Consider the following 11,654-nt stretch of genomic DNA (forward strand, 5'->3'; position numbering starts at 1 on the left):
CTCGACGTGGCCCGAGAGGCCTGGGAACAACAACCGGCGGTACACCGAACCACCATTGAGCACGTGCATAAAATGCATCCATCGTCCGGGAACATATGGTGAAAGCACAAAAGGCGCAGCAACGTCATTACAACCGGGCAGCCCAACCGCGGCAGCCCGGTAGGAGAAGAGAGGATCAGCTATATCACATTAATCTGCTGAAGCGCTGGGTCGGGACTGGGCCCCAGCTCTCCGCCTATGCCAGCTCCACTCCCACGGTTGTCGATATGGATCCCCAACTTTCCGCCGCCCAGAAGTCAGAGCTGCAGCACCTGGTCAGTCAGTTTCCGAATGTGTTCTCCCCCCAGCCGGGGCAGACCCACATGCTGGAGCACGATGTCCGCACACCACCGGGAACCATCGTCCGGCAGCGGCCCTACCGTTTCCCGGAGGCTCGGCGACACGCCATCGAGGAGGAGGTACAGGAGATGCTGAGGTTAGGGGTGATCGAACCATCGCGCAGCCCGTGGTCCAGCCCCATCGTCATGGTCCCGAAACCTGACGGTACCCTCCGCTTCTGTAACGACTTCCGCTGCCTGAATGAGGTCATCCGAGATTGATTGCTATCCGATGCCCCGCGTCGACGAGCTGCTGGACCGGTTGGGAAGGGCCCGGTTCTTATCCACTCTCGACCTCACCAAGGGCTACTGGCAAGTCCCACTGACAGAACAGGCGAAACCTAAGATGGCCTTCTCCACCCCAAGCGGCCACTGGCAGTACCGGGTCCTTCCCTTCGGCCTCCACAGGGCCCCAGCCACCTTCCAACGGCTCATGGACGTTCTTCTTCGGCCACACCAGGCCTATGCAGCGGCCTACCTCGACGACGTCGTGATCCACTCGGAGACCTGGGAGGATCATCTGGAGCGGCATCTGGAGGGTCATCTGGCCCTAGTCGAAGCCAAGTATTTGGGATATCAGGTGGGTCGTGGCCTGATCCAACCTCAGGAGAAGAAGGTGGCAGCTATCCTCTCTGCGCCGCATCCCACCTCTAAGACACAGGTATGGGCCTTTTTGGGGTTGGCGGGATATTATTGCTGCTTCATCCGTAACTTCTCCTCCTTAGCTTCTCCCCTGACAGACCTGACCAGGAAGGGGCAGCCGGAGAAAGTCGTGCGGAACCCCGGAACAGAAGCCGCATTTCTCAAGATCAAGGCCGCCCTGATGACGGAACCGGTCCTCTGTGCCCCCGACTTCAACCGCCCCTTCCTGCTGCAAATTGACGCGTCCGGCACCGGGTTGGGAGCCGTCTTGTCGCAGGGCCACAACGGTGAGGAACACCAGGTGATGTTCATCAGCCGAAAGCTGACCCCCGCAGAACAGCCATACGCCACCGTAGAGAGGGGAGCGTTGGCCGTCAAGTGGGCAGTCCTGGAGCTCCGTTATTACCTCCTCGGCCACCACTTCACCCTCCACACCTGCGTGTCATCAGCCGCTGCCCTTATAAACCCCCCAAGCAGCCACAGAGGTGAGAGATGTCTCCACGAGAATCGGCTAACATTGTTTTTTCCTTATGCCCAAGACAGCTGCGTGTGACCGCCAGCCCCAACGCCACAGGAGAGCACGGACCCACACTGCACTAGAGCACTGCCAAGACAGGACGCCGAGCACCGAGCACCGAACACCCCAACAACCTCACAGCACCGCCAGTTCTCACACGGATTCTTTTAATAAATCCACCCTTGGGGGAATTTACCCTCCTTCTCGTGTCGTGTCCTACTTCACCCCACCACAAAGTATACATAATGAATGCACGCAAATACTGAATTTAATCCCAAGTTTAAAATGGTGCTAAAAAGGCATTCAACTGCAAGATTTTTATCCACTTTTATGTACAGTAAATACATATGAATTGATATTGAAATAAATCTCACTCCAAGCTGAACTTAAAAGTTGGCAAAACTGCTATTTAAACCACCAATTCTGATTTATTAATTTTACAGACACACAATAGCTTTAAGTAATAGATTCAAAATAGCATATGCAACTCTAAGCCATCTGTTAAAAAATATTTTTTTACCTGACAGGGTCAGCAATTTTTTTTGTATAGCCAACAGATCTTGAAAAATTTGCTCAAGTTTATTGTGTAGGCTAAACTACCTATAAATGTTATTTACATAGGCTACCCACATAGCAAATGTCTTCTGGCCCAGATCCGGGCCACACAATGACTTTCCCTCGGCCCAAGTACCGCAAAGAATGACGGCCCTGAAGTGGCCCAGGAATGGATTAAAGACTCGAACCACACATGGGCCATAAATGGCCTGAATCTCAGCCAGTTAATCAGCCTTAGCTGGCCCTGATCTGGGCCAAAACAGGTTTTCTTATTGGTGCCAATTCTCAGCCTTAAGTAAACCAGAATCCCCAAATCTGAGCCACACCTGAGCCTTATATAGCCCAAACCCAATTTAATATTTTATAGTATTACCTTGTATATTACTATGATCGCAATTATTCATTTTGTGACATGTTTTAATGTAGACACAAACTATGCCAATAAAGTACATTAAACTGAATAGAAAATCAGACTTAAAACCCACACATCATGTAACTGTGTAATAAAAAAAAGTATTGCATTGGTTTTTCTATTTATTTTTATAAAGAACAAATCAACCAATAAAGAGTGAGTGTATAAAGTATACAGTCTATAAGAGAAACGTAACAGATAGACACATGTAACTTAATCATAATAATTTATTACAGATATGTCAAAGAGCAGTACCTCAGTAGTTCAAATGACGATGCATTGCAGTTGCAGTCCACTCTGGCAGAATATAAAAGTAGTGTGAGGAGCAGGGCATAATTTAAGTTGTTAAATGCTGAAAATACGATCCCTATCCACTCCGTCAAGGCGTGCGTTTCTCATTCAAAACACGCATCACCGGAAACACAGCATGTCGCAATCTCTGATGAAACCGGCGAGAGCCAATGAGCGTTTGATATCGTTGCTGTAAAACTTGTTGTAAAACTAACGGCAAATTTTTAAATAGTTACTATAGCTACAGAGGAAGGAGATACATATTGCCAATGAATGTGGTTTGAATTTGGATCTGTTCCTCACACCAAGTATCACATATTGCCAATGAATGTGGTTTGAATTTGGATCTGTTCCTCACACCAAGTATCACATGGATACAGGATTTAAATACAAATAAAATACTTTCATGATCATTTTATTTAATGCTTGTGCATGACAGCATACTAATAAAAATGATGTGCCCCCACTCTCTATTATAGATCAGTGTGTGTCCCATAGTAAACCAAATAAATATTACATGATAATGGTTAAATACTCTCTCTCTTTTGACCCGTTTCCACCGCAGGAACTTTACCCAGGAACTAGGGACTTTGGCCTGGTACTCAGTGTGTTTCCACCGCAGGAACCAGGAACTAAATAAAGTTCTGGGTAAAAAAATGCCCCTCAGAAAGTCCCTGCTGGCGAGGTGGTACTTTTTCAAAGTTCCGGAACTTTCGGGGGTGGGACTTGTGCGCTAAACATCCTGATTGGTTGAGTTCACGCAGCATTGGTTGAGTTCAACCACCATTTATTCGGATCATTTTCAAAATATTACTGTTATTGTGCCATGAAAGGGCGAGAATGCAGGTGAGAATGTAGTTGTTTAAAATTCAAATCTGTGGTTTATTTATAAAGACCTATTTTAAAAATGTGTTTCGCCGATTTCGGAGACGTGAGCTCCACGTGATCAGCGGGGGCTCAGTAATCATTTACCTGCCGAGAGCAGCCTCACCTCGGCTAGACCATCTGATATGTGCCGCTGGCTCTGATGTCTCTTTAGTGGTTAAAAATAAAATAGAATTCGTTTTTGGTAAATCTAACAGGTTATCTTTGGTCTGTATTCAATTTATCTATATGTTAAAATGAAAATAAAAAAGGCAAACTGATATAATATTTCGTTTCATTGTAATGGCTGTATATATACACATTTCCCTGAACTAAGTACATTTCTGCAGCTGTTATTATGTTTAAAATTAAAACGAAAGGAGGCAGTGGTATTTGATATCATAATTCGTTTTATTGTAAATATACAGTGAGGACAATTGCAGTAGCCAAGGCGAGCTGACTGATGTTATCAAGTAAGCTGCTGTTTGCAGAATTACCGGATTCACACTCCCGAGTCGAATACACAAAGTCTGAACTACCGAGGATGCACGTCCAAAATCAGCCTACTCTGTGCACGCAGCCCAACGTCATTTTAATAAAATTAGAATTAAGTGCAGTTTAATGTACTTGACTGATTTGCTTAATTTTTAAATGATAATGTTTCATTATGTTTTGAATTGCCATTTCAAAGACTACATTTTAACAATACTACACTTCATTACAATGTATGTGATCATTTAACCATTATCATCCAATATTGTATTTATCTTGTTTATCATGGGTTACATAATATGCTGCCAGATCTTAGCCTGATGTGGGCCACATAACACTGGACTGATCTGGGCCACACTCCTCCAATCAACAATCGGCCCACATGTTGTTTGCCGGATCCCCACCGTGCCGTCATGGTGAAAGGGTGACCTCTGGCTGAAAGGGTACGTGCCATTGCTGACATTAGGCCAGCAGTGCCACTTTGAGGCCACATGTGGGCCAAGTCCATTTGCTATATGGGATGTGTGTAGGACAGAGGGGGCCACGGTCGCATCACAGAGTATGCTGGCCATATCACACATCAAAGCACGTGACACAGTGTTCGTAGGAGAACGCTGGAAAATGCGACAGCATTGACGATACTCGTCTGTATTTGAAGTACACAAGTTGCAGTACATCACCTGGGTGCGACAAACGCTGACAGTATGAAAGCACAGTAGGCGTGCGCTGCTCCTGCTCTGCATACGCACTGCTTCTGCACTGCTTATGCTCTACTTGCGTGTGCGGTGTGAAACCGGCGTCAGTCTAAATTACATTCACACTGATTTTTTTGAGAGCCAAACCAACTAGAATATAATAATAACAACAATGACGGTAATAGCCATATATTGTAAAACAACTGCTCTGTAAAATAAATGAAAATTTATGTTTCATAATTATATTTTTGCTTTAAACAACAGTAGGGAAATTACAATACTTATTTCCTAGTATAATTAGAATTTGGACTGCATTTAAACTGCTAGCTGTCAGCAATTCTTACCGCACTTTTAAGCTTATATTTTGACAGGAACAGCAGTAGAGCTTTTATTTTGATGGAGAACTCCAGCTTCAGTGAAAACGTGCGTACAAAAATGTATCGCTACAAATCTAGTAAAATGCTGTAATCATTTGCTGCGAAAATGAAGCCTAACTGGTGGGCATTGTGTTCCGTGTGTTAAACTCACAGCACATGCAATAAACGAGTTCACTGCATTCATTGAGAATTAGTGAAGAGCCGTACAGCTGCATTCTGGACCAGTTGCAATTTTGAAATAAGAGATTGGCTTACTCCCAAACAAAGTGCATTACAATAATTTGAGCTGGAGGAGACAAATGCGTGAATCAATATCTCAAGATCAGCAACAGACAAAAAAAAGGCTTAATTTTTGCATTTGTCTTCAATTGAAGAAAGCAACTTTTCAACACAAATTTAATCTGATTATCAAATCTTTGGGTAGAGTCAAATATTACATCCAAATACCTTATCTGGGGTTGCACATTCATTGACCATTCACTTAAAACATCTTTTATGTTACTGCTGATAAATCCAAAATTCTGGCATGAAACTCAAGATGGCACAGTCCGATAGGTTAATAAACTCAATCTGACTTAATGACATCATTATCACACGGAGCAGCTGATTGGTTATTTTTTTATCAGCAGCCAGTGACCTTGCTGCTCAACATTTAAATACTTGGCTAGTGCTTGCTGTAGCAGTTGCAGCGTGCTTCAGAAACATCTGAAATTAACACCTAAGTGAATGTTTTTTTACTGCATATCACTGTGCATTTTGTGTGGTCTGCTGAATTAATTTCAAGATTAGCAACCATAAACACATTAACATAAAGGGCCCTATTTTAACGATCTGAAACGCAAGTGTCAAAGCGCGGAGCGCAAGTAACTTTGTGGGCGGGTCTCGGCACTGTTGCTATTTTCCCGGCGGGATAAATGGCTCTTGCGCCCGGCGCAAATCTAAAATGGGTTGGTCTGAAGTAGCTTCATTATTCATAGGTGTGGTTTGGGCGTAACGTGAAATAAACCAATCAGAGCGTCATCCAACATTCCCTTTAAAAGCAGGTGCGCAAGTTCCATTATGGAGTCGATTTTTTTTTCCTGGTTCTTGACGGACAAACCAATTTGTCAGATGTCCTTATATACATATATGTCTTGCCACTATTGGGCAAACAGGTCTGATCCTTAATTACTACAATTAGCCTGAATAATTTGTAAGCTAGATTTATGCCTATTTTTTCACATCTTCGTGGCACACCACAATGATTTCCGTCATCTCATGTGTTAATCTTTTTTTATTGTAACAATTTATGATTTGCAAAAATAACTGTTGCATTTGTGTAGATTACATGAGCAAAGTGTATGCGCGTTGTGCACGCTATACATTATGGTCAAGCATGCGCCCTTAAAATAGCATAATGAACAACGCGCAACGCGCCACTGACTTTAGACTAGTTTTTTTCTGGTCAGTGGCGCAATTGTTTAATGGAACAGCAAAATAGCACCAGGGATTGTTTGCGCCGGAACACGCCTCCTTTTTTTGCGCTGAACCGTCCAGGGAGCGCAAGTTCATTCACTAGTTTAGCGACGTGCTTCTGTGGAGGGAAAAGCACGCTTTGCGCGGGTGCAAAATAGGAATGACACATGCGTCTCTGTACAAAGTCAATTGCGCTGGGTGCAAGATAGGGCCCTAAATTTAAATTAAATTAAATTAAAAAAAAATTATGCATTTAGCAGACGCTTTTATCCAAAGCGACTTACAGTGCATTCAGGCTATCAATTTTTAAATATCATGTGTTCCCGAGGAATTGAACCCCCAACCTTGCGCTTGATAGCACAATGCTCTACCAATTGAGCTACAGGAACACTATCATCTACATTACCATGCCAATGCCTCCAAGAGTTGTCATGACAAAATTTTAGATTTAGGTGCATTTAGCTGGAGACGATTTTTGCTCTAACCAGCACTTCACCTCCACAAGACGTAATAACAAAGATGAATGAGAAGTTAGTCCTCCAGGTTTAATAGGCAAATAAATCTGAATACCATCAGCATGAAGATGATATGACATGCTTAAAAAAAAAAAAAAAAAAAAAAAAAAAAAAAAAAAAAAAAACAAGAGCTAAGGGCAAAGAGCATAAAGAAAACAAAATAAGCCCCAAAATGGAGCCTTGAGGAACTCCACATTTAATGGTAACAGCAGAGGATGGGAATTCCCCCAACTGTTAAGGCAGCTGTACACGGTGTGATTTTGAAGGTCGGAACTTTGTGAGCCCTCGCACATCACGATTGAGTTTATACGAAAATCATACGTAGGCAGTCACACACGACATGAATTTACTACGATTTTACAAACTCTGACGTAAGCATTACGTTTTGCGCTATTCATGAAAATAAAGATTCTGATTTTTGCCAAATACAACAGGTTTATTCATTCATACAGCTGAACAGCAAATTTGGCACAATTCGAAATAACAAAAAAAACAGAGCTGTATAATTAACTAAAATTACTATATAGACTATTTATATACATAATATGTGGGTTTTATCATCTTCTGATTGGTCAACTTCAGATGGATTGCCAAATCATCTCATTCAACCGCACATATGCCACAAAATTAAACTGACAGTGTCCGATTGTTTTTTTGACATGTGTTAAAAAACATTATCGGGAGGTCGTGAGATGCTCCTGACGTTCTCGGATCGGCCCCTTAATTGTTCTAACATGGTAAGAGCTGCGACCAGCCAAGCATCTGCGATTTTCACCCGAGAGAAAAAAATCGCCTGCGAGCTCGTACGACAGAACAAATTGCACCATGTACGCCTGCCTTTACTGAAAATAAATAAGAAGAAAAACATTTTAAAACATCCCTCTCAGACTCACAACAGGCTCTAAGCGCTCATTGAGAATATCATGATTTATTAAATCAAGAGCATAATTAAAGCTCCTCGAACACCCAAATCCCCAATGAGTAACAATTCATTGGTAACTCATATTGGTATTTTTAAATTTTTAAGTTTGGTAATTTTAATTCATTGCAGAGGATTCATTGATTAGCAAGTGATGGAATTCTACATTTTTCCAAATTGGTTCCCTTGAAAAAGCTAACTCATCTTCATCTCGGATGGCCTGAGGGTGAGCTCATTTTCAGCTAATTTAATTTTTTTAGGGAACTCTTCCTTTTAAGACAGAAATAGTCTAGGCTTCTTAACTGATTTGCAAATCACTTGCCGTTTTATCAATCACGTGCAATATTCCAGAATCAAGATATCTTACCTTCACCGCAGTCCTTTCCCTGATAGCCGGTTTCAGAGCAGTCACATGTAGGCTCATTATTGACAACACTGCATACACCTCCGTTTAAGCACATGTTGTGTGAGTCACAGAGGTCAGTGCTTACCCCTGCACTGTTAATGATGAAAGGCTCTGAGTTGTTGACTTTCAAGTCTGTTATCCAGCCCATAAAGGCAGTGTGATCCTTCACAGTGTCCGATGTCAGCTGTAAAGACATCAATCTTAGTTCTGGAGGAATCCCTCCAAAGAACAAGTGACTGAAGACAGTCATATCCCGCCTTTTGGACTTAACTTCCTGCCACTTTATTTCTTTGTCAACGATGAGTGTAGTGTTTCTGAAGTTCCTCTTGATTGTGACTTCATGCCACTGGTTGTCACTGATGACAACATCTGAAAGTATGGAAGCAGGTTGAGCACAGAAAATAGAAAAGCGTAGTCTGAGTTTCCCCTCTTGTATGTGCAGCTCAAGGAAATCGCAGAAGCCTTCATCATCCAAGTACACCAGAAGTCCTTTTAAATTCTTGGTTTTCATGCTGAAGCTCATCTCGCTCTCACAGCAAGCGTTCCACATGGGGAACGAGGCCCACTGTTCCTCTGCGCCAGTAAACCAGAGACTAGCTCCAGCTTCCACAGCACACACAACCAGTCCAATCCAGAGGAGATGGGTACTATGTCGCATTTGAAGAATCATAATGTAGTCAGGCTGAGTTTATAATAATTTTAGTAAGATTTTGAATGGATAAAATATAATAGTGATCACAATTTCCAAATCACATAAACCACCTGACAGTCTCTCTCAGGATGTTTACAACATCTATAGAGACCATTTCACAACTTTTATCCTCATGTCACCAACCTTAATTTTATTCTGCATTTTTATTCTTTTTTCAGTTAGCATCCACACTTTGCCGTATCCGCACTGTTCAGAGTCATCCATCATGTTACTATTAGTCTGAAACTGTGGTTTTGACCATAAGTGCTTTAAAGGGTTAAATCCTCTTTCAGCAGAAGCAGGCAGCAGACGTCATCTCTGATCCATCAACATACGGCCATTGACACTGGAGAAAAAAAAAAACATAATAGCAGTTCATCTGACAATGGTTCTGACATCCATTACAGAAGTGTTTCCCATCCCTTTTCCTGGAGGGAGACCAGTGGTAAACATTTTGGATATCTCCCTTATCTGACTCATCTCTTTCAGCTTTTGGATTTGAATCAAGTGTTAGTAATTAAAAAGTTTGAAAATGTTTAGTGATGACATGCCTCCAGAAACCGGGTTGGGAAACACTGATTTACACAAATCCTACTATACAAACATGACTGTTTTACTATTACTTATTATACCTGACTATGAGTGGCCTTCACTGCAGTACAAGGTTTTTTTTTTTACTGAAACAAAGTGACTGAACTGAAGTATTTGCCAGGATTTGCATAAAAATACACAGGTCAAGGGAAGCTCCCATTAATATCAAGGAATATGATATAGCAGATTTACTTGTCGGCATTTCATGAATTACAATGTCTTTTGGCTCTCTCTCTCTCTCTCTCTATATATATATATATATATATACATATATATAATTAAATACCATACAATTAAATACAGATATGTTGTAGAAGTAGGCTACAACATACTTCTGTTGTACCCCCAAAAGTGTGACAATATGCCCCACTACAGGTGCAATGTGTTTAATTAACTTAATCCTTTTTCTTTTTTTTCCTTTTTTTTTTCTCTTGTGGGGAAAAACGGTGGTAATGTAAACAAGACTTTAATGCAAGGGGGGACCTACCTAACCTGACAATTACTAGAGTAAGACATGTGACAACTATCCCCATCTCTTTTATATATTTAATAACCTCTGTACATCACCGATTAGAACATCATCAGTGCTGCCGTTAAAAAGACTTATTCTTACAGCAATAGCAATCCATTGATCTGGATAACACGTTAAGGGCGTTTGCGTGTCTTACATGGTTATTAAAGCACAAGTCCACAAGTTCAACCTTTCATTTTCAGACGTGTTCGATTGTAAAACGCAAAGATTAGAACAGAGATGTACAATATCTGTGTGTTTGTCATGAATGGAGCTCCAGATGTAATCGCTGTGATCAGAGGTGACGCCCCATACGCAGCTCGAGAACTCCACATGAGCTCATCTTCTACAGAGGAACATAGACTTTAAAACCCTTCGTGTTGCATGTTATACATCTTTTAAAGCACGTATGTCACCAAACAGCAGTGATCCAGCTCCCCTGAATCCACTGAGAAAAGAGCAGATCCATTCGGACAAAACCGAAACTATATTCATTATCACTGCACGAGCGCATCTGGAGTGTTAATGAAAGCTGATTCTGTGAATAAATGTATCGATGTGCATCTTTAAGGGATTTCTGCCGAATAGACTAGTACACACAACACATACACAGAGCCGTTTGAAATGATAAGAAAATCTGTTTACCCAGCACGCTGAGGCTCTCGTCCACTGATGAAAAAGGTAGTTTGAGTTATTGAGGTAAAGCTGAGATGCGAGTAAATGAGCAGCAGGGCTGTAGCGCTGACACACACCGGGTCACGTGACGCGGCTCCGGCCAGGAGGCGCTGCGCTCTGCAGCATCTTCAGCACTTCAGTCAATGCAAAGCCCGCGATGATGTCAACTAGGCCTGCTATCGCGTTTAAATCGCTAATGTTCAGCACTGACCTAAAAGCGCACTGCTGGCATCATTATAACGAACCCAACGGAAACTGTCAATTATTATTATTATTATTATTATTATAAAAACAAATAACCTATATAATTATTAATTAAAATTAATATTATAATAATACTACTTCTTATTAGTATTAATATTAAACAAATAATAATAATGGGAATAATAAAAAAAATCTAATAAATAAACACAAATAAATCAATGATATTTCAGAATAACCTAAGTATGTTTTAGAATGTTATGAAAAAATAATTCTTATTCATTCTGTCCATTTGTTAAACTTGGTTAAATAATCTGGACTCCAGGCTCCACACATCATTCACATCATTGCTGGTCTGTTAATTAATCACACCTGCACACAAACAGCACATTCATCGAGGGATGCTAGGCTACTTATACTAACCTCACAAACTCTGTCATTCTGGTGTCTTGCGTTCACAAGATTATG

The 11,654-nt window shown here is 41.6% G+C and overlaps 1 protein-coding gene across 4 annotated transcripts in view; it reads right to left on the reverse strand.

Annotated features, from left to right (window-relative positions):
• The window catches only part of LOC132157484 (neurexin-1a-like), a 157,941-nt gene extending 146,875 nt beyond the window's left edge, over window positions 1-11,066 (reverse strand). For all 4 annotated transcript variants that reach the window (XM_059566845.1, XM_059566841.1, XM_059566842.1 and 1 more), the window contains exons 1-2: window positions 10,956-11,066; window positions 8,479-9,554 (exon numbers count right to left, since the gene is read on the reverse strand). In XM_059566845.1, the coding sequence (XP_059422828.1) occupies window positions 8,479-9,187 (709 nt within the window). In that variant the 5' untranslated portion in view covers window positions 9,188-9,554; window positions 10,956-11,066. The remainder of the gene's footprint in view (window positions 1-8,478; window positions 9,555-10,955) is intronic.
• Window positions 11,067-11,654: the final 588 nt, after the last annotated feature.

The sequence above is a fragment of the Carassius carassius genome, chromosome 14, assembly GCF_963082965.1.
Source record: "Carassius carassius chromosome 14, fCarCar2.1, whole genome shotgun sequence".
Lineage (NCBI taxonomy): Eukaryota > Metazoa > Chordata > Actinopteri > Cypriniformes > Cyprinidae > Carassius > Carassius carassius.